General features: G+C 41.2%; 2 protein-coding genes across 6 annotated transcripts in view; both read right to left on the minus strand.

Annotated features, from left to right (window-relative positions):
• LOC111860460 (potassium/sodium hyperpolarization-activated cyclic nucleotide-gated channel 2) overlaps nucleotides 1-7655 on the minus strand; it is a 55957-nt gene extending 48302 nt beyond the window's left edge. Inside the window, exons 1-2 of the mRNA XM_023844202.2 lie at nucleotides 5508-7655; nucleotides 2454-3632 (exon numbers count right to left, since the gene is read on the minus strand). Coding sequence (XP_023699970.1) covers nucleotides 2454-3598 — 1145 coding nt within the window. The 5' untranslated portion in view covers nucleotides 3599-3632; nucleotides 5508-7655. The remainder of the gene's footprint in view (nucleotides 1-2453; nucleotides 3633-5507) is intronic.
• Nucleotides 7656-8943: 1288 nt separating this feature from the next.
• On the minus strand, nucleotides 8944-22122 carry LOC111860461 (basigin). 5 transcript variants are annotated; one of them, XM_072700050.1, is made up of 9 exons: nucleotides 21875-22121; nucleotides 17605-17955; nucleotides 16134-16299; nucleotides 15022-15110; nucleotides 13931-14070; nucleotides 13115-13379; nucleotides 11895-11919; nucleotides 11720-11798; nucleotides 8944-9921 (listed from the first exon to the last, which is right to left on the minus strand). In XM_072700050.1, the coding sequence occupies exons 1-8, from the start codon at nucleotides 21936-21938 to the stop codon at nucleotides 11738-11740; spliced, it is 1161 nt and encodes a 386-aa protein (XP_072556151.1). In that variant the 5' UTR covers nucleotides 21939-22121; the 3' UTR covers nucleotides 8944-9921; nucleotides 11720-11737. The 5 variants fall into 5 exon arrangements, with proteins under 5 accessions (XP_072556151.1, XP_023699972.1, XP_023699971.1 ...); XM_023844204.2 differs by having other exon boundaries at nucleotides 11895-11907; nucleotides 13109-13379; XM_023844203.2 differs by having other exon boundaries at nucleotides 13109-13379.
• Nucleotides 22123-23394: the final 1272 nt, after the last annotated feature.

Raw genomic sequence — 23394 nt, forward strand, 5'->3', positions numbered from 1 at the left:
AACCGCCATACTTGCGCTGTACAGCCATGAGATTAGTTTACTGAGAGCGATAAACATCCCATGAAAGGTATTAAATACACAATAGCTATAAAGATTCAGTGTAGCGCTACATGTGATACAATTGTTTTGGTGTTTTCCAATGGCTGGACATTCTCTACAGACTGGGACACTGTATACCTCCGTTTAAACATATCAGTCCTCATTTTAAACTGGATATTTATATCGGATATATAATATGAGACCCACCAAACAATACAAGAATAGCTTCATATAAGCAAGGACAAGTAACTTCTTCTTACTTCGTTAAATCTCTTCAGGCGAAAGATCACTCAGAGAATAATGTCACTGGCCATTTCTTAAGCATGAAACCTGATCAATCAGGCTTTAGCTGAAACAAAGTCATTTATGGTACCAGGCTCTCGGTGGAGAGCTGTCTCTGGTACTGAAAGATTACAGCATGAAAAATGCACGGCGCTCGCTGTTAAAAGCCTATGACGAGAAGTGAGCTGATTTCACTCTGATCAAATGTTAAGCATTGAGTTCTGCTTCGATGTCCCGTAAAGTGAAGCTTACTGGGCGAAGCGTCAGCGTACTGGGTTGCAGCAATCGAAGTGAGAAGCCAGACATAAAGATTGTTCGATAAATAACACTTAACAAAAAGATCAGTACTAAAATCGAGGGTGTTTCCTTCATTTTTTTGTATTTTGTTTTCACTTTGATGCTCTGTATATTACACTAATATGGAGTTTGAGAGTAATATTGTTTTAAATATTCATAAACACAAGAACAGCAATGAGAGATGCCTTCTCGATCACATTCAAGTCATAAACACTGCAAGGACGTATCGAATATATAACAACAACAACAATAATAATAATAATAATAATAATAATAATGATAATAATAAACCGTATGTCAGTCTAAGCACTACAAGCGTAGGGTAGGACATGTAAGGAATGCAATAACAAAATGTTTAAATAAATCCAGTCGACAGAAAGCCAATAGATGTATCCACTTATCAGCTACTTAAGCAGATCCACAGAAAAGCGACAAAGGTCTTATTGACATAGACAGGAGCTGAAAAACTACGGCCAATTTAACGCGACATATCCTTTGGGAACTATAAAGCAGCCAAATCTAAAAGCAATAAGCTGCCAAAAGTGTTAAGTGGCTGTCAGGGATATGTGGGGAAAATACGACCTTCGGTAATGTGTTCTTTTGTGGAAACAAAGGCCAAATGGATGGTGCTAAAGTTTACCCCTAGCACAACGTGTAAACTTCAAATGTAGGTGAAATGAGAAATAATCAAGGGAGAAAATGTCTGTTTAGGCCAACCGTGCAGCCGGCATCTCCACGTTTGGGCGTCAAGGTGACTTTACAAAACGTGCACGGGCGATATCCGCGATCTAAGCAGCTCTAACACATTTAAGACGGTGCTTTCCAATCGGAGTAAACAAGTCAGGCAAGTTTAGCTACCTGTCCCGGGGTACCAAAATGATTTACCTAACACTGTGTGTTAAAAAACAAATCTAGTCAAAATATTTGCTTGACAAAGTCGTTGAAGGAAACATAGTGACCATTGGCTGCAACTCATTACTATTACATACCAAAGGTAATAAATGCATTGGAAATTTCTAAAATTATATAGGTCTAGCATAAAACATAAAGCATATGTCCAAGTTGGCGGCGAGTCCGCAATATTATGAATTAAGGTATAAGGTGTCAAGTAAGGACGAAAGCACTGAACGGCAACACCAACTTAAATCTTTCGCCTATAAATAGCAGGCTTCTATAATAATGCTCTCTCTATAACGGCACGCACACTCCATGTTATATGACAAATGAAACAGCAGATTTAGTGGAGGCCTAATTGTTTTTATATGCAAGGTGCTTGTAAAGGCGACCATCCATGGACATACACTTGATAAAAAGCCAGGAGGCGGTCTTTATGTGACAGGCCTGTACCGCCGGTGTAAAGGTGTGAACGACAAGCGTGTCTGCCTAAGTATTCATCTTCTTCTGGCTGCCATTCTGCATTGTGCAATTGATACGCTTAACTATAACTATTATTAGTAAGTTTTGGTTTCTTTTTATTTATTTACTTTTGCCTATAAGGTACTAGTAAAGTAATTAAGAGTAATGTACAATAAAGCTAATTTGGCGGTACATTTACATCACGATTACTTTGAATGGGGCTTTATTCATGACCTTAAATCCGTGATTCTTTTCCATTATGTTATGAACAGACCTAATGGTCACAGTTACTCCTGTCTGTTCTCAGGCGACACATCAAAGTTATATGGACGGGACTTACTGATAAATAATTACAATAAAGCAGTGTATATACTTTCATATGCTGTGTTATTGAAATGTATTTTATACTGCTCCAGATGATCGTAAGATGCCGTCAACATGTGGTGAAGGTTGGTAACCCGTCTTAACTCAACCCTTACCTGAAATCACTGTAGGGGTGGATAATCCAGTTGCCCGCCGATTTAACTCGCTCCTGTTCTCTTTCCACCGCTTTTTGGCTCCCAAACATACGCAAGGAGAATTTATTAACTCCCGGCTGCAGCATGGAGCTGAACTGGCGCTGCATGAACGTCTGGTTGTCCCGCAGCTCCCCATCCTCCGGCAGGATCTGTGGTCCATCCTCAGATTTAAGGAATGTCACTGAATTCCGGGTCTGCTGGTTCTGGGTCTGACCGGCGCCCAGCACAGAGGAGGATGATTTCCTGCTGGGCGCATTGGAGAAGGAAACTCTGGAGTCCTTCTTCTCGACGACACCGGTGGCACCGGGGTTCGCCGTCTCGCCCCCCTGCCCCTGTGCCAATGAGCCGGCAGGGGTGGTCGAGCCGTCCATACTGGCGGTTGTAGAATTGCAGCCGCTCCGCCTTTTCCCGTCCTCGGCTCCAGTTATCCCCGCACCCTGCTTCTCCTGTTTAGAGATTATGGAAGACAGGCTCCCTATAGAGGACGGATCTCTCCTGCAGTCGCCGTTTGTGTTGCATTTCATGCCTGTGACGGTAGCCGTGGCGTCGCTACCTCCACCTGCCGAGCCAGTGGCCACGCCGTTCGCCACTACCCCTGTCGCCGCGTCCCCTTCGCCCCCTTCCTTTGAGGCGCCGCGACCATCAGCATCCTCCTGAGCAGCCACGGCCGAGATCGTGGTGCCTATGGCAGCAGAAGGCGCAGACTGCTCGCCTTGCGAGGGGCAGGGCTCGTCGCTGCTGTTTGAGCACTTGCATGTCACTGACGCGGCTCCCCCTCCCGGCGTAAGATCCTTGATCTTCACACCACAGCCGCCGCTTACACCAGTCCGACGTACACGCTGTTGCTGGACTTTTGGCTCCGCCTTGCTGTCTGCTGCTGCTGCTGCTTCGTCCAGGACGGCGGTGCTGTCGGCGCTGTGCTGCGATCCCGGGCGCGGCTGGGCGGAGGCAACCGGGGAGACGGTCACCGCGCCGCCCCTGACATCCAGCACGGTCCCGCGGCTCCCAGCCGCGCACGCAGCCGTGTTGCTATGGCTGCCATCGCCGCCGCTCGCTTTGCTTTTCATGACCTCGGTAGATCCCCCAGAAACCTCTCTTTTGTCCATGGCATCGGGAAGATTAACATTTGCCTTCGTTCATCTTTGGGAGGGAGAATATGCAGGCAAAGACACAGAGAGTGAGAGAATGAACACGGGGAGCAAAACAGGTGATTGTCCAGCAAACCGGTGCGTTCATGCTGGGTGCGTTCTGGTAAAACTGCGGCGTGTCTCACACGTCCGAGCCGCCTCACACTGCACGGCTATGCTTATAAACGCACACAATAGGAAAATAATTATTCGCTAATAAATATGAGGAAATAGTATCATCAATACTCATTTTAAAAGAATGATATGGGGTCTGTTTAATGTTCCCATGTATTGTTATTTATATACAACAGCAGTAGTGACTTGTATACTTAATTATTCTTTGAAGAATAAGCAGTGATTTTGAAATGAATAAATAAAGCGCCATTGAGCGAAACTTTATTGCTAACACAAAATGCAGAGAATCATTCTGGCATTTTACGCCCCTCAAAAACGACACCTTAATGTTTTAACAATTATAACATGTTGAATCCGGCTTGAAGATACTAAATTTCCTAAGTGACCGTTCGCTCGGATCAACGGGTTATTAACTGGCGTCCTCTAGTGTTAAAACCTGAAAGTTTTCTACCACGCTGTCAAAAGAACGTCTGAGTCGCTGCTGCTGAATGACATTTTTATTGTATAGTCTTTAAATTATGGAGGAAAGGTCCTTCGTGGAGCCTCACACCTCTAGGGTTGCAGGTTCGAATCCTGCCTCCGATGTCTGTGTGGGAATTTTGCATTTCCTCATTATGATATGTGGATTTCTTCCTATAGCTTGGCTACCGGTTGTCTCTAAATTGCCCATTGAGTGATTGTGTGTATGTGCTCAGTGTTGGACGGGGATCCTGTCCAGGGTGAACCCCACCTTGACTGGGATTGCTTCCAAGTGACCCAAACCAGAATTAGCAAGGATGGATGGATATTTGCAAAATAATGTTTAGATTTTACAATATTTTTTATTGATGACATAAATATGCAAACATTGAACTTCTTTGCTAAAAACAAATAGGCCTACCTAAATAAATATCTATATTGCTGCCTCATTAGTCATATTAAATGTCTTAAATGTCTGATGTGCAGTAATTGTAATGAAGGTGTAATGAAGGTGTATTCAACTCTGTCCTTTTTATTGGTTTCATTGGTGATGTCAGAGGTGTTTTGACGGCTGATGCATTTCAAACTGCCTGGACTATATAAGCACTATATTCATGGCATTGATGACAGTCTATGTGATGCAAACATGTTGGTTCTAACTACAGTAGCTACATGCATGAGGGTCAAACGCAACAAGGGGCCGTTGAGTAAAACAACATTGCAAGGTGCTTTTGTGCTTGTGACGTCTGACACGGATGAGCTGACGTGTGTACACTGTACTTGGGAGGGGATGATTTTCGGGGGATGGAATGTGTCAGTTAGATCTAGTATTTGTAATATTATATGTGTAACGATGCTGATGATTTCAGGTTCCAAACGGCACCAATTAGGACAATAGCATGTGTAATAGTTTAACCACCAGCAAGGCAGTAGGGTTTGTAAACAAAACCAATAGCAGAAGCAGACACACAGTGTCTGCTATGGGAAGTACTTTTATTGATATAAGACATTATAAGTCAATATAAGTCTGTATTTCCTGGGACAATGTGGAGGAAGTATCCAGCCAACAGGTAATTACAGATATGCTCAACTCAATGACATAAAATGGGGCAAGCCGCCCGGCTAATCCCAGGGTGATTAAAAAATTTAAATAACAACAATTCAAAAATATTCCCTTGCTGGATTTCATGCATAATACATAAAAAATGTAAACACAGAAAAAGGTATAAAAAAAAAAAATCCAAATTATTCACACATGCAAAGAGCAAGGATTCTCCAGTGCTGCCAGACTTACCTTCAAAAAGGCAGACTGTGCCAATGACATTGAAAGGTTGCACACTCTCAGCTAACTTCGTACAGCTGACCACGGAACATCAGCTAAGGCAGCACCTCAGGTCACCAAAGGAATCATTTCTGTCTGCCTTCCGTTCTGTTGTTGGGCTCTTTATCCCTATTTTTAGCGCTACGCTATTTGGAAAGTCGGAGAGGCTGGGAGCCAGACAGCCTGTTCTTCTGCGGCGACTGCTACTTTCACTTCCTGGTGTGTCACACTGAAGCATGATGCTCAGACTTATTTGCATAAAAGGCAGAGTTCCAAAAAAAGGGGGGTAAATAAATAATTTTGGATAGAAATCAAGTGGGATCCCATTAATGCATTTATCTAGGCTATGTCTCAGTATTTAACATTCGCTGTTAAATATACACTCAGTTCCTACTTTAATAAGTAGCTACTACTTTGTAGGACCCAATTATCCCTCCAGAATTGCTTTGAAGTTAGACAAGTTGGGCATTCAGAGAAGCCTTTCTTCACAGCTCTGTGTGCTGTATTTTTTGCACTTGTTGCCTTTGTGTAAGTGATTTTTAAAGCTGAAGTATAAATGTATGACTGTAATGATTCTGGCTGTTCCCTTCTGACCTCTTTCATTAACTAGGTGTTTCTGGCCACAGAAATGCCACCGACTGTATGTGTTTTGCTCATCACACGATTCCCTGTAAACTATAGACATTGTGGTGTGTCTGCATCCCAGGAGGGCGGATGTGTTTCAGATGCTGGATCCACCACGTCTGCCATCAACAATCACACCGCATTCAAATGCACTTAGATCAGGTGTCTTAGTCATTCCAATGGATTGACTAACTGCAAGTGAATCACCAGCCGTGTCTCTGTGGTGCATGTATTCAGTGATTTTCTGTTCAGAGGAGCAGGTTGTTCGCATTTGCAAGTAGGTTTACCTAATAAACTGGCCGCTGAGTGTATATGTGGCACCTATAGAGAAGTGAGTCATATGTTCCTTATAATGAGCCAAGGATTTTACGCACAATTTACAGTTACAGTTTACACAACCTGTTCTACATTTTCAGCATGAGGAGAAACGGGGTGCAAAACTGAAAGGATCATTAGTAAAGTTTGCAGTGAGTTGATCCCTTTGTATAACAAACCTGGCATATTGTACATGCACACAAGGACAAAATATTTTATGAAACTGATTCATAACATTAGGGAATGTCAAATGATGTTAAAACACTCTTTTCAAAAATAACACTGGATGCAAGCAGTTGCTATCAATAATTATGCAGTAAGTTAGATAGAATTGATGCACAATTTGCTTCAAATGCTCTGTCTCTAATTCTTTACCAACGAGGTAAATAATGAGAGCTAAGATAAAATATAGGTTTTAAATACATTGGAATATCCCCTGCAGCAAGGCCAAGTCCGTCGTTAAGGTAATTAATGGCCCCACAAACTGCTCAGGGCAGGCTATCCTAGCAGACGGGGGCATTTTCAGGAAACCACAGGGTCACCAGAAATCACCAGTGACGAGTTTTAAAAATATAAAGAGCAGAATAGATGAGAGGTGAGATAAGTGTTAAATAGCTTGTCTGGAAAAATGAAAAGCAAGATCTCACCTTTTGGAGGAAAAAAGTAAGAGGATAATTAAACAGTGATTAAAAAAAAGGGATTTGAAGGGAAAAAATGTAAACAGACATAAATGTGACACGCTATTCCGCTACCTCTGGTACACATCCAACATGGGACATCACAGACACAGCTCCACCCCTACCGTGAAGGATGCTGTGAGTGTGTCTGGCTTTCATCGGCAGGGGTGAGAATGCTAGTCAAATTGGAGGGAAACGTGCCACGGTCTGTAAATGATTGGGATGGAGATGTTTTTTTAAGAGATTTTGACCTGAAGACTAAGGACCGGAGTGGCTTGAAGACAATGAAACTGGGATAATCCAGTGAAAGGCAGGACTGTCCTCACTGTCCAACAGAGACTTTATGCAAAGCGACAGAACTTGCACAGATTCGCCCAGCAGGATCCCTCAGTAGAAGCACAACGGCAGAAGACATACATCAACACAACAGCTGCAGCTGCTGCCAAATGTGGTTCTACCGAGTGTTGATTCACAGGTGTGAGTATGTATCTACGCTGGACCTCCCCCCCCCCCCCCCCCCAAAAAAAAAAAACAACAGCTCATTTCACAATAACTCTCTTCCTCTATGTGTTGAGTAGGCAGTGTCAATCTAAAGCTAAAAGCCACTGAAGTGGCAAAGATGCAATTTGCATTACAGAAATGTGTCTGAATTGTACTAGATTCTTGAGCATTTAGTAGAGTTCATGAAATAAACTCAAGTCTTGAAGACCTGGTCAACCGAGAGGTTGCCTTAATGAAACGGGTGAGTTAATTGAATAAATGCAAAGCAAATTAGGATTTTTTTCCCTCCTCAGAATAACTGTTCTAAAAAACCTCTGGGGAAAATAAGCAATCACCAAGCAAAGGTATTGAAAGGAGAATGTGGTCTGGAGATATACAATGCAACTGTCTTAAGCTTAACAGATATTGAAAAAACATTATATTGCTCAAAAAACAAACTAAAAATGCACCTACCTACATGACATTGTATCAGGTTCACATTATTTGCATGGCAGATTAAATGTACATTTGGTCAATTTTAACCATACAGCATAATTAAACATAAACAATTTTAAAATATATAGTACAACATTGTACAACAGCCAGTATATATGACAGACAAAGTAATCCATGGCACCACCAAGTTGTTCTCTGTAAGGGGAAGGTCATTCCCAGTAGCTGAAGGTCATTCCCAGTAGCTGAATAAGAGTGGCCAGGAACAGCCATCGCTAATGCAGCTAAGGTCCTGGTCATCTTCAGAGGCCAAAGCATTCCGGCCCATTCCATTTTCCATAACCATTCATCCAGTACAAGGTCACCATGAGTCTGGAATCTATCCCTGGATGCAGGGGACACCCTCCACCTGGGATCCCCGGTGCTGGCCCAAGAGGGGCAGAATCCAACACAGTTCACAGATTTCCCTGCTCAAACACATCCTCATCAGCTAATTACCCCATTTACAAGGCGTGCCTGAGCAGGGAAATCTGCACACTGTGTTGTAAAATGTGTTGCAAACTGACCCCCCAGGACCAGAATTTGTGCAATCCTGCCCTAAATGTTACACCAGTTCACTGCAAGGTACACAAGAGCCTTACCAGACCAGCCAGCAGGCAAGGCTAAGGCTCAGTCTCAGCCTGGTGTATGACTGGGACATTTTTAAAACTACAATGAACATTTAATCTTACATTCAAAATCACAGCAGGATTTAGCAATCTCACACAGAAGAAATGTCTGAGATGAAACACTTCTAACCACCAAAAGCTCGCACCATTCTGTTTATATAACATATAGCTCACTAATGACACAACCCCAGATAAATCAAATACATTTATTTAAATCGTGCAAATTGTTACAGCAGTTAGTAGTCAAGTTATTGCTTGTTAAATCACGTTAATTTCAGATTCTTAATTTATATTTTAAAAACATCCTAAAATTTAAAAATAGGAAGACAAAATGTACACACCAGGTGCAATACTAATACAATATCTTGCTTGGACTTTCCACAAAAAGGGTTAAATAATGTAATAACTCATTTTAAAGGATGCCACAAAATTTAAGTTATAAATCAGGTATCAGTCTCGGGCTTCAAAATGATGTAAAGCAGCTAGCAGATGATCTTAGGACATTTTACTGAGGATATCTGAAAAATAATGATAATAATAAAACACATTTTTAAAAAAGTATTTCAAGTTTTGAGCTTGAACAGCCCAGAAACATCTGAGGAGTAACAATAGCCAGCATTAAATTCCACCCCTGGAGTCCGTCAAACAAACTGTACAGTTATTACAGCCATCAGAAAAAGCCCAGAGGGCCCCACACTGCATTGTTTATGGAGCAGAACAGGTCATTTCCACCAGGCTTCCAGTAATACATGTGTCCCGGCATGTGGTGGGGGGGGGGGTCTCTGTCCCCAGAGGCTCCACCAACCCCCCCTTCCCCAGAGGATGTTAATACTGATGCTGGATATCTTAAAAGCGCACGCAGGACCGGTCGACTGGGAGGAAGCGCACACACTCGCAGAGAAAACACAGACTTCTGCATAAACAATAGATAGCTCCAGAGATTAAAATAAACACGGATAAACTCACACAGTCCCTGCCCATAGGCTTCCATCAACTACCTGATAGCACAGAAGACATGCCAATACAAGAGTAAGAGAAACATCAGGAGTATATTGGTCCTTTAGACATAATTTAATGAAGAAAAATCTGTGAAAGAGGAAAGGATTTCTAGAACGAACCGGACGGTGCTCTCTGCTCCACGTAAACACCATACAGCCACCATCGGGATTCCTACAGGGAGGAGAAGGGAGCAAGTTACACTCCAGCAGATTTTGACAACACTTGATATTCTGTTAGTCTGCAACAGGACACGGCACTACGCGTCTTTGGCAGCACAGTGCTGGGAGGATTGCGTTCCCTCCAGCCCTGTAAACTCCAGGAGGTGCCGCAGGCCTGCTGTGGGTTTGAGGCGCTGCATTAAAGGAAGGCCACAGCACGGCCGCAGTCCCATCACCACTCGTTGCGGCACAAGTCAGCCGCTTACCGCCTCCTCTGACCGCTTTGTCCCCATCAAGGGGCATTTGCTGACAATTTGGACAGTCGCCGACAATAAGAATTTAAAAGGGTTAAAATCCCCTCATCGCCAATGAAGCAAGTAATTAGAGGGTGTGGACTGCTGTAAGCACATCACATAAAAACAGGATTAAATTCCACAAAAATCATGTACTTCATCCAGGCTTCTCTCAGTCAGACACTGACAACTACAAACAGTGCCCGCAATGGAGCCATGTTCTTCATTTACTCATAACTTTGCCAAAGTCATTTCAGCTGTTTGTAAAGATTACATTAAGTCCTTAAGTATCGGCCACAGTGTGATTCGATCGCCAGTTCAACCAAAGAACCGAAGACGGAACTGAGGCGACAGTCAGCATGTCCTTCAACTCGTGATGATGACACTTTAGTGTCCGTGTCTGACTTCTGGGCTTTCGAACGTCAGCAACGTCCGTCTGTGTTCAAGCTTCTCCATAAAAACTAATTTTGCAAACATCCATAGCGGTTAAAACTCCTTATGTAACTAAATATGCATGTCAGAATACGGACATGACTAATATTAAGCTTGTTACACACATAAACGGGCACCAGCCCAGGTTGCCTTCCTGCTCGTATCGACGACACAACATGAAGCTGAAGCTGTACCCAATACCACCTGTGTCGCACAGCGGCCCAGTAACCTGCTCATGAACTTGTGCAAAAGGATAAACAAAAGCTGAGCTTCTGAAGCAATTGTTTTGCAACTTTGGGTTCCACAGAACAGCCCCAGAGGCTGGAGCTCAACGGCACAGTAAAAAAAGGAAGTTAGACCCAATCTCCCGTATCCCCCCCCCCCACTATCCACATGGTGCCTGAAATATTACAGCTTCACCCTGGTGCTTAGTTTTTAGTTGCTTATGTGACCACAGATTAGTGGTAGGACATCCATACTCAGGTATTTGGAGTTTTGTGATTAGCCAACAGACTTATCTCATGTATTTTATACTATTCGAAATAGTTTCTTTCTTCTAGAGTATTTGTTTACACAAAACATTGAATTGTAGTTTGTTTCTTGTCAAGTTATGAAAGACATTTAAGCATGAATACATAAATTCTTCATCATCGATAGACTAAAAATTATGGATAGCCCAAATGTACGTTTTTTTGAAGAACACAAATTACACAAATAAATCTTAGATTTCTGTAAGCAAATTCTTGGTAAGTAAACTGGTTTAAAAAATATTCAATTGCTGTCACCAATGGAGGTCCATTTAAAGAAATAGGGTCTCGTTTGCTGTAAGGCTGGCACTGTCACAGCAGTGACACTCTTCAAGTTTCAGTCTCCCTGCCTGTAAGCAGCACACTCCTCATGTGGCCATTGGTCCCCTTGTCCGTCGAATCGCAGTGACAAAACTGCAGCCTATCACCACTCGGTGATGGCAGAGCCAAAAACCACCAGGCTGGAATTTTGGTTGAAAATTGAAAGTGCTTTTATGAAGTATGTCCATTTCATCTAATTCAGGTATGATTCATTCATTCAATAAAGCTAAATACCTACCTTCATCACCGTCCTTCTTCAGTTACAGTTCCTCTGCCTCACGTTTTTGTCTTTGTGGTTGGCGGCAGACTCGTTCTTCCTGGGGGGTGGGGGGGGATGACATTTCCGAAAGGCCACCAACAGAATAATGCCATAAATTTTATTTAATGGTAAATGGTACAAAGGCTTGACTTACAGTGGAGCAGACCCTACATTGTCATCTGTGAAGCAAAAGGAGATAAATGGAAATGATTAGGAACTGGAGCAGCGAAACAAAACCAAATCATGGATACGTTGCATGAGGGAGCAATAGACATCAATGGGGAAGTCTGACAAATTTTATTGGATATCATTAAATTCTTTCACTCTTATGCCAACAAGAGGAACATTGCTAAGAAAAAGTATTAATCCACTCTCAGGGCTTCAAAGCAGACACACGACTACATATACCACTATGCAGACTTTGTTAACTTACTACCTGAAGTATTACTCTCAGTGCAAGATCATGCAGTAGTAATACATTGAAACGATTTTTTAAACAATAAATGACTTCCAATTAAATCCCAATCACAACAACCTGAGCAGTATCCATGCAGTATTTTGCTTTACGTGCAATTAAAAGAGTTTCCCCACTTAAAAGTGACATCTTTATACATTCAGATAAAAGAATGTCAGTTTTCAAATAAGCTCTATCACAGGTTATGCGAACATGTTACACTATAAGTAGCATTTCACACATGCAGATATAAATGTGGCACTTTTTAGCCACTCCTCTTGTCATTAGTTGCAGTGAAAGAATTACAAATTTAGCACATTCATTTGCCATTGGCCACTCTAAACACCCCGCGTTTAATTGGATTATTTCATTAGTGACACCACTCCAATCCAACATGTGTTTTTAATTACTTACCAAAATGTTACAAAAGCAGCAGCAAATAAAAGAAAAAAATTATAATAAATAAATAAACAAAATAAAAACACAAAACGATATAGATTGTTCTAGTCTGGTAAATTAATGTTCGTTTTTAGTTAAATCTAAAAGAAAAAAAACACGGAAAGGAACCACAAATCACACAAAGGTTTAAAAAAAAGAGAAGACTGATAAAGCTATATTTAAAAATATTAAGAACAATAATCTTGAACCAGTGCGATGAATAGAACACGCAAAACGTAGCAGAGGGCCCAGAGTTGGGCACTCTGCTGGAAGACAGTGTCACATTGTAACACTAGGGGGCATCAGTAACTAACCCACAGCCACAAGGGCCACTCCTAATACACAAAGACAACGTACATCTCAGCTAAGCTCTGAGCCACCGCATGCACAACATTGACAATAAACCGCACATATAATCCTTTTAGAATCCCGCACTTGTTAACGATAAACACAGCACAAGAGAAGGCGTGACGCACCATCACCAAGGTCCTCGGGCTTTCTCCTCTTCTCGAAGATGAAGATGATGGTGACAAGGACGATCACCTCCACCACGATGCCGAGGAAGGGCCACAGGGCGGCCAGCCGGCTGCGGACACGCAGTGTGATGTCATCAGAGAACTCACCCATGTCATTGCTACCATGGCAAGTGTAGCTGCCCGAGTCCATGTTACTGGCCGGATTATTAATGTACAGGGTGGTCTTGTTGGGCTCGATCTTGATAATGTACTTTTCATCCTCTGTGATGTCCTGAGAGTTACAAAAAACAGAAAACAAAGTTCAGTTGTCGCTACACGGATGTCATACCAATAAAAAGCCTTATACACAACACTGACGTGATTTTTGTCCAGGATTCTGCTATTCTGCTACGCAGTCACACATGCATTGTGTGTGACTGCCTACTATGCTATGGGGCAGACCGTCAGCTGCAGAATTGCAATATCAGTGCAGGATGACAGCTGTAAACCATTCCAGATATGGTCCAGTTTCAGCTCTCAGATACACCACTAATGCCAAACATTATTATTTGTCTGTTTGGAGGCGGATAAGGCCAATTGAATGGCCTGGAATGGCATTAAGTACGCATAGAACGCCTCATGGGAAATGTGCCTCACAACCAATACGTTACGTTCACTAAAATACCCAAATAATTATTCTGCAGTGTATACACATGCCCACAGAAAAAAATATTGTGAATAACTATCTGCACCTATACCACATAATTCCAAAGAGCCCAGTAAGAAACTGGGTGGTTTCTTGAGGAGGCAGAAGGGTTTATCTGCAGGAGGGATCTGTCCTACCTTTTTATTCTTGCTATCATCAGTGAAGGACCATCGCCATTTGTCAATGGGTGGGTAGGTGCTGCTCTCGCACATGAGCACCGCTTTGTCGTTCTCAGTCACGTGTTCGTTGTGCTTGGGAGCCACGACATGGGGGACCACTGCCGGAGGAACCATTCACACACACACACAGACACACAAAACTAAAATAAAAATTCAATTCAGCCAGATACAGTGGTACCTCAGTTCTCGAACTCATTAGAACTCGAATTTCTTAAAAGTCGAACCAACCAGTTTGGAAAAAGATGACCTAGAACTCGATCTGAATCTCAGAAGTCGAACCGTGAACGCCAACCTAAGATAACTTGTGTGCGCGGGGAAATGAGTCACACGGCACGTCTGTCAGCGGAAACAAAGGGTAACGCTTCAGTCTCAGCCTCACATTCGCTGTGATAGCATCGTTTGTTGGTGATAGTGCTTTTTTATTAAAAAATATCAGGTAATACACTGTACTTTATATCATTTTGGTAGCCATTGCTCACCAAAAAGTTACGCAATAGTTGTACAAATGTTACAACCTAAAAGTTTGCGATTTACAAAAAAATTAACGAATACAGGGGAATAATAAAAATAAACAATGGACCGCATGGCATAGTCTAGTGTTGGCGCAGTGTTGGGAAGGAGCGGACGATCGGGGCAGGACAGGGGTAGTGTTGGGGTACGTTCTTTATCGTTTTGGAAGCCATTATGAAAAAATGCTCTTCTTGTTTTATCCTGTTTATTTTGTGTTTAAATGCTAAACAAAACCATATTTAGGTGTAATTTTTTTGGGCCGGGAACCAATTAATTGGTTTTCTATTATTTCTTATGGGGGAAATTCGATCAGGACTCAAACTTTTTAGGATTCGAACCCGAGTTCTGAACGGCTTAAGTTCGAGTTCTGAGGTACCACGGTACTTAAATCATCCTGCATTACCTTTTTTAATAATATGCAATGTGCTCTTAATATGCTAGGAAGCATAAAGAAACATTAAGACCTCTTGATAAGAGTCAAGCATTCTGTTATATTACTTTCATACAGATCAAAATGAAGGGGGATATTTGAAACTCACCTGAAAGTTTTATAGACTCGTTAAACTCAGTAGCCGCAATAAAGACACAAGAAAAAGCACCTCCAAATTTGATGTCAGTTTTGTCTACTCTAAAAAAAAAAAAAAAAAAACAACTAAATGAGGGGTTGCCACAATCACAAGAGCTGCACGACTGTTATGCTTTACACAAGGCTGGGTGGGGTGGGCGCACAAAAGGCTTGCACGTGTCGGACACTACTGTCTGTCCTGGGGCCGCAACAATGGCAGCCTTGCTGCTAGCTGAAGCCTGTCTCCTGTCTGCCATTCCAGGAATTAAGGTCACACTCAAAGCGCGTTAATCCCCAAAGATCTGGGCATGCTGGAGGTACAACGTCCTGCCCCAACTACGAGGCCGAGGCAGATGGGGAGGAGAGGTATGCATCATAAAATGAACAAACACACAATAATGTTTATTCTTCTATAATGACCATAATTAACTAAATAATTATCATTAGTAAGAAAGTTATTCAATGTTTATTCTGTAGGATGCCTTGCCTTCATGAGGCAAACATATGCACACATTCACAATCATAAAGTTAGGTAGAAGTCTGAGACAGCAACTGACATGACCCCAGAAAACAGGGGCACCCAGAAGAGACCCACGCAGTACAAGGAGAGCGGGCAAGTTCCACACATGCAAAAGGTAGGTGGGCTTTGAACCCATCAGAACATGGGTAGGCAACCCTGATCCTGGAGTGCCGGTATATTGCAGGTTTTCCATCCTACCCCATGAGTTACTATATGCCTGAGATCAGGTGTGGTTCATCAGACACCAGGTAGGATGGAAAACCTGCTAGATCAGGGTTGCCTACCCCTGCATTAGAAGGTGCGAGGAAGGTTTGAACCCACCATGTCAGCACAACAACTATACATTTTTATAAGTTGTGGAGAGAAATGGGGCTTAAACTCTATCTGGCTTTAACACATTTCCCATATTGTACTTCATTGGGCTGCAGTTTGACTGACCTTAAAAGGCCAGTTTTCCCCACCCGTAACAGGTGATACCTTAAGATTGACAGTAATTTGAACCGTTTCCATTTAAGCTGATGATTCTTCAGAATGTGACCATAGAACACCGGAGCAAAACAGCCTACTTGTACTGGGTGAACCCCACTGTGGAGGTGCTTCGCGTCTCTTCGATCACGTTTCCGTTCCTGGTCCAGTGATGACCTTTGATGGGAGTCTGAGGCTCAGTGAAGTTGCAGCTGAGCACCTCGGTGGTGATATTAGCCTCTTTTGGCTCGGTCAGGATGTTAGGCTCTATGATGGAAAAATTAAAACCATTAAAAATGCCAAACAAAAACAGTTGGCAGGTCTTATTACTCTGTTATTATTACTATTAGTAGTATAGTATTACTCTATCCTGCATATTTTATGCAAAGGAACTGAACTCAACATGTTAGTCATTAGTGAGGATAGCAGCCTAGCGTGATGATCATGTATTTATACTAGTTCAAAACCAATTTTATAGTGGTTTACGACTAATGAAACCAGCAACTTCTTTATGAAACATACAAAAATATAAACAAAAAAGAACTATGGGGATTGGCTTCGCATTTTATGCAAAACTACAGTTCCATTCAGTACAGTTTAAGTAAAAATTATACAGTATTTACCTGTCATGATAAAAGGACAATTTTTCCAGGAATGCATGTAATTTTTTTTTACCAAAAAACAGTTATCATAAGTGACAGAACAGTTATGGGCCGATAGCTGGTACACAAGTACACATTCACTGAATAAAGCATTTTGTGTGGTAATTTCTGATCGTGAAAGTGGGAAAATGCTGATTTTATGTGCATTTATGTTATTCTGACAAAAAATACTAGACATTTTAACCTTTATATGGCGAACGCATACTTGCATATCAGTTATGCCAATCCATGCTTATGGCAAACCAAGAATCACAAAAAAAGCAGAGAGGTGCTGGTTAAGGACCGTAGGAGCCAGGCTGGAGATTATGCCAAGGGCCAAAGTAAGTGCAGGGATGCAGAAGAAGGAAGCACGAGCAAAAGCAGCAACAGTCTTGGATTCTTGAGCTGTGCAGACAGCTAGATAAGAACACGCAGAGATCAAGGGTCTTCGGAATCACACAATTTCACCTTAAGACTAAGTGGGTGAAGGGGACAATAATACAGTTGTCACCTTTACAAAACATTCGTTTTCCAACTTTTAGGCAAAGACTTGAATGGAACATTGCCAGTTTGTGCTGACCTTGGTCCAGACTTTTATTATATTACTAGAAAAATATACAATTTTAAGTTTTGATTTGAGAACAGGGGAAGCAGGATAATACATCACCCAGGACCACCCAAGCAGCATTAACCATTAATTAGTAGCTACCTGGGTGAATTCTGCTATCCAACTTCCCAGCGCCTATGCCAAACTAGCAAAGCTGGATCTCTAGATCAACTAGAAGGTATAGGGAACACGGAGGATCAAATGCAAGGGAGTGTGGGGTGGGGTGGGGTGGGGTGGGGTTGGGTGGGGGGGTGTGAGGTAGGAGCAAGACCTCTTAAGATCATCCAGAAGAGGACAAGCTGGCAGGTTACCACCAGCACTCACGTTCAAACACAAAAATGTTAGCCTGCGAGCGGATCCACTTGACTTTGAGCGTCTTCCTCAGAGCATTGCGCTCGGGGTCGTTGGAGGCCCTGCATTCATACGTCCCAGAGTCATTGAGTGTGACGTTCAAGATGCGAATGGTGCTGGCGGCATGAGTATTGTATGTGGTGTGGATCTGGACTCGATCCATTCGGGCCCCATCAAACAGCTGAGTAATTGTTTCTTCAGGCTCTTCCTCCTCAACGTACCACCACTGCACCTCTGGGAGGGGAAAGCCTACGACCTCACAGTGGAGCCCAGCGCTCCTCCCACTCACTGTCGTCTGGGACATTGGGGATTTGATAAAGCTCACTAAACGTGACCGTTCATGGGTGTGATTGGAGTGTTGGGGGGGTATTTTAGTAATCAAAGCAAGGGCGGGCAAAAAAGGAAAAGAAAAAAAACATGTTAGAAAACCAGAAAAGACACAGATTAGAAATAGTGATGGACTTAAGTACTATTTCAGCATTCTGACGGTAATAATTAAAGTAATGCCAAATCATAGTCAACTTACAATTTAAACAATCAAAGAAAAGTAAACAAAAATAAATCTAAATAGAAGAAAGTGAAAACAAACGTTAAATGAAAAGACGATTATGCAGTGGAAAAAAACAACTTAAGAATTAGTGAAGTGTAACATCAACCCAATTTCTTTCATCTTACACCAAGGAGAACTTGTACAAACACTGTTCAAAAGCGAGCCTCAGAATAATAACATTCTCATAGTACAAGGCGTCCTATAGCAGCCCCCCTATTGAATTCCACTACTGATCTTAAAACAATGCAAAGAGATCAAAGCACAGGCAGAAACAAGACAAGCATGTCCATCTACTAAAGGAATGAGAAACTATAACAATTAGCCAGAGACTAATGTTCTGAAGAGCCGAAACAAAGCAAATACGTCAAGGTAGTTTGTCATTTTTTCCTAAAAATAACATTTCACATGACGGTTGGGCGAGGAAATGAGAAAAACAAATAGACAAAACTGCCACATAGTTGAATAGAAATGAATAAAAACCCACATTAAAAGGTTTTTAAATGAGAATTAAAACGATATTGGCCAATGACAATCACATGACCTTTTTGGAGTCACCTTCATGGCTGTCTCTTTTCCAGAGAACAAATATTGATTCTCCTTCTGCCACTGTCATGTTAAATAAACTGAAATCCAGGAAATCATGCATGCTGCAGTAACGAGTGAGGTTTACCTCAAGCCACATGTGGTCGAGGTTCAATACCTCAGTCACACAGCCTCAGCTCATTGCTCAGTTTTATGTACAAGAATGGCCACAAATGGCTCATGGCTTAAGATGGTTATTAGGTTCATCAAGATGTTCATGGCATTCACACATCATTGATAATGAAATTACACTGAGCTCACCAACCACTCACTTAAAATGAATAAAGAAGCTCTGCTTTATATATAGTTTTATGAGGTAATTAAAATACAGAAAAAAGCTTTCTTCCGAATGATTAATATTGAGCTACTGACAGAAGAAAAGAGCTTCCTAAGGAGAACAAAACTGAATACAAACTGCTTCACAATATTATATTATGTATCGCAGTGTTTCAGATATAAACCATGTAGAAATGACCACTGGCTGCTGTGTACAAAATAACTTTTTTTTTCTAAGGTTATTTTAATATCCAGTTAGAATGATCTCCCAAAATGTGTGTTAAAATGCAGAAAATGTTATGGATCAGCGGCAGTAGAGACTTTTTCTGTATTTACAGATTTCACACATAAAATGCATGCATACTGTTATGGATGAATTCATCAGCCTTCCTGTGAGCTGAACTGCCAAATATGAGCTGGACACAGTGTAATATATACACTGTCCATGAGGCTGAGGTTATACCTCCAAAGTCAGAAATAGACAGGATTCAAGTTCATATAAATAAACTGTATTATCAAACAGAGTGACGTCATTGACATGGACATGCATTATACTGTCACATAAACAGCACCATCAATACTGACCTACATCATATCATGGTACAATGACACTGGAATATTTAGGTTCTTATACTGTGCTTGAATGAAAGACAGAACTTCAGCATGCTCATGCTGGTTTGCATATAAAACTAAAAACAATAAAAAGTATAATCAAACATAAACCATATTTATAAATAAATGTCCTGAGCTCATCCACCAATAAAAATGGCTAAAACAAGAAAAAAATTGTAATACACGTAAAAATATTAAAACAGGTCAGAATACAAATAGCTGATTTGATGTAATAGTGAAGTATTCAATGTGCCTGCCCTTCCCTTAATGGTACATGCAAATAAAGAAGAAAATATTTATGACCCAATTCTGACCAAAAGCTGTAGCTAGGTTGCGACCGAAGACGGACCATGGGATGAATCTAATTATACCTCTCCTCTGAAGTGGTGACTTGAGTAGCTGACCACAGTGACACCCTATAACACTCTATAACGAGGACAAACAAGTCTTCTCCAAAATAAGTAAAAGTACAGGCTTATTTTCAGTTTTTTTCCCACCACCGCATGCAGCTCATTGCGGCTAAGACCAGGAAACAGGGCTATCAGATCAGAAAGGTACAAAATTATTGAAAACTAAATTATTTGAAAAAAAATAAAATCAGATGTGTTCTGTCAGCAGCGTTATGGGTTCTTTGCAGCTCAGCTCTCCATTTGATGCTAAACATAGTTCATTTTAATTACCGTAAGTTTAACCTATCCGTTAGCATCCGGAATGTTACCACATTACATCTATGTTTGTAAAGCACTTTAGAAGACCATCAATCCCATGACCATCTTTGGAATGTCTAAGGCTGGAATATACATACAGTACAGACTAACCCGGCCACATCACTAATGAAAAGTAATATGAAACCCAAAACTAGCAATACACACCAATAATACTAATTCCAAAGTTTCTGATGATTCCAATAGTCATAAATTGATGTATATATTTACTAGAAAGGTTGTATAATATTTGTAATATCGAACACAGATTTTTGTGGAGGGATTTTGGGACCTTGATGTGAAAAACTGAGAAATGTGTGACGGAGAAATCTACCAATTCGAAGGCTCTTCTGTAAACCGGTGGGAAATTTATTATTTTTTTAAAGCACCCCAACATATACACAAAGGTTCCTATTTCAGAAATTTTGCGCAGTCACCTTTTTCCACAAATGCCTGGCATTAATGATGCAGTAAGGTTGTAATAAGATTAATCTGATCACCTTTCTTGTTTCCACAGTGTGGAAGAAGGTTCCCAAGTACGTGTGAACAAAGACCATCCTGGATCTCCATTATACAGTGAACACCAGAGTAGACTTTATGTATTTACCATCTTATTTATTGCATTGTACTGATACATGTTGACCATGTCTGAACTTGGTACAGCACTGACCGGAGAAAATATAATTTCATGCCATTAGATAGAGACCAAGGTTAAACCCTGTTTCTCGAATTACTTTCATAATTTTCTTATAATTTAAACAGACTACGTGGACACGGTGCTGAATTAAATGTCATTTGCAAAACAATAAGTTCCCTTTTTAATCATAACAACTACTGTCATACACCTGTCGCAATACAGCTATTGCTACATAGAAAACCGCTAATGACTACAGTACTTCTAGCTACCCAAGGTTTGTTTTTCCAGATTGTTACTGTCAATGTCCATAACATTAAAATACAAAATAATCGCATATCAAATGGGTACTTGTATTCTTTTCTGACAGATCAACGGATACAGAAATGCACTGTAAACCACAAAGCTATAAAATCCCCATGTGTATAGAATTCCTCTAGAGATCACATAACACTTTCGGCACTTAAGAATTCAAATAAAATGTTTTGTTTAATTACCCAAGAGACCCTGAGACAAACAAAATAACACATTTTTACTTAGATTTAATAATCCCCAAATTAAATGGTCACCTAAAATATACCGAAACGGCTACCTGGATAGAACGTTACAATTAGCACCAGTACGATCTGGTTTCAACTACTGTATAATCCGTGTTCTAGCCGGTGTATTTTTTACAGCGGGAAAGACACTTAGAAACTTTTTTAAATGGAAACGAATAGTACGTAATAGTACTATATAAATAATGCGTGACAACCTGCTGAAGTCGCGTCACATGGCGATGCGCGAGCCCGCACGGGACTGTCAGCATCACTCTTCTATAACGAGCCAACGCTGCCTGTCCACCGCTTTCTGAAACGTTACTCAGCAAGCTATGAAACACCTTACCTGTTTCTGAAGTGACTTGGTAGAAGCAAACCATAACCGCACCAAACACCCATAATAATGCCATTGTTACCCTTAAATATATTTACGGAGCTTTAGTTCTTATAAACCGAGTCTATTTGCCGGAGGATGGACAGCTGCCGATCAGAGCGTTAATCCGCTGCTTCTCTCAGCGTTTACTGGCGCTCTATTGGCCTGATTCGCAGCGCGTGGGCTCGCACGTACACAGAGCCGGCCGGCCGGCCGAGGGCGTGTCCATAGACATGTGGGCGTGTCAATGCGCATCAGCGTACGTCATTGCGACTTTCACACGTGATCAGAATTTCCCGAAGTATTTTATTGTTTTAGTGTTTACGTTTTTCTTCAAGATATTAATGTAACAGTGTTTATGTGTGTATATTTGCTGTAGACATAAACTGTCATGAATTTATTCATCCGTTATACATAATTACTTAAGATTTCTCGTCTGAACCGGTGAAAAGTTAAATATTCAACATTCATTTGACATTCAAAATGCAAACTTATTATGCGCTTCAACCATTTCAGTGAATTATGTCAAACCACCTGTGCAGCATCGAGAATAACGTTCTTCATGTGTCACACGGATTGTATTTGAAATATTAATCGTAAAATGTTGTTTTACAAATGAAACACACATGTACATAAAGTTATTGTGCTCCCGCACCATGTGACCTTCTGATGTCAAACCAACTGTGCAGCAGAAAGAATAATGTACGATCTAGGCAAGGTACGATCTAAGTGGGGCCACACTGCTTTCTCATCACGACGGAAGCTGAGACACTTTGTGCCATGGGTGATAAAGCAAACAGCTGCATGGATTGTAGCATATATCACATGGTACGGGAGCATAATAGCTTTATGTGCACGTATACGTCATTTTTAGTTGCAAAAATACTTTTCAAGAGGAACATGGGGAAAAAAAAGCCTTGTGACAGATGAGGCACATTATTGTCTCTGCTGTACAGTTGGTTTGAGATCACAAGGTCACATGGTACGAGAGCATAATAGCTTTATGTGCATGTATATGTCATTTTTAGTTGCAAAAAAACTTTTCAAGAGGAATATTTCAAAAACAAGCCTTGTGACATATAAAGAACACGATTCTCGATGCTGCACATGTGGTTTGACATAATTCACTGAAATGGTTGAAGCGCATAATAACTTTGCATTTTGAATGTCAAATGAATGTTGAATATTTAACTTTACGCCGGTCTCGTCTGAGCAGATACTGGGCAAACATGGATTCTTGAATACAAGACTTAAAATTTTTCTCCTTTGATATGGAACCGGCCTTAACATGAAGCTAGCATAACATACGCCATTCAGTACACGCTCCTGCGTTTTCAACCCGAGATCTGTGATTTCATTCCCTTTACCTTGTTATGAAGGCCATTATAAGTCACATCTGAAGATCAACAAATTGAATCAATCATTGTGTTATAAGCTTGTAATCTTCTAAAATGGGCCAAGCGGATCTGATGATGACTGCAGAAGAAACGTTT

The sequence above is a fragment of the Paramormyrops kingsleyae genome, chromosome 15, assembly GCF_048594095.1.
Source record: "Paramormyrops kingsleyae isolate MSU_618 chromosome 15, PKINGS_0.4, whole genome shotgun sequence".
NCBI lineage: Eukaryota > Metazoa > Chordata > Actinopteri > Osteoglossiformes > Mormyridae > Paramormyrops > Paramormyrops kingsleyae.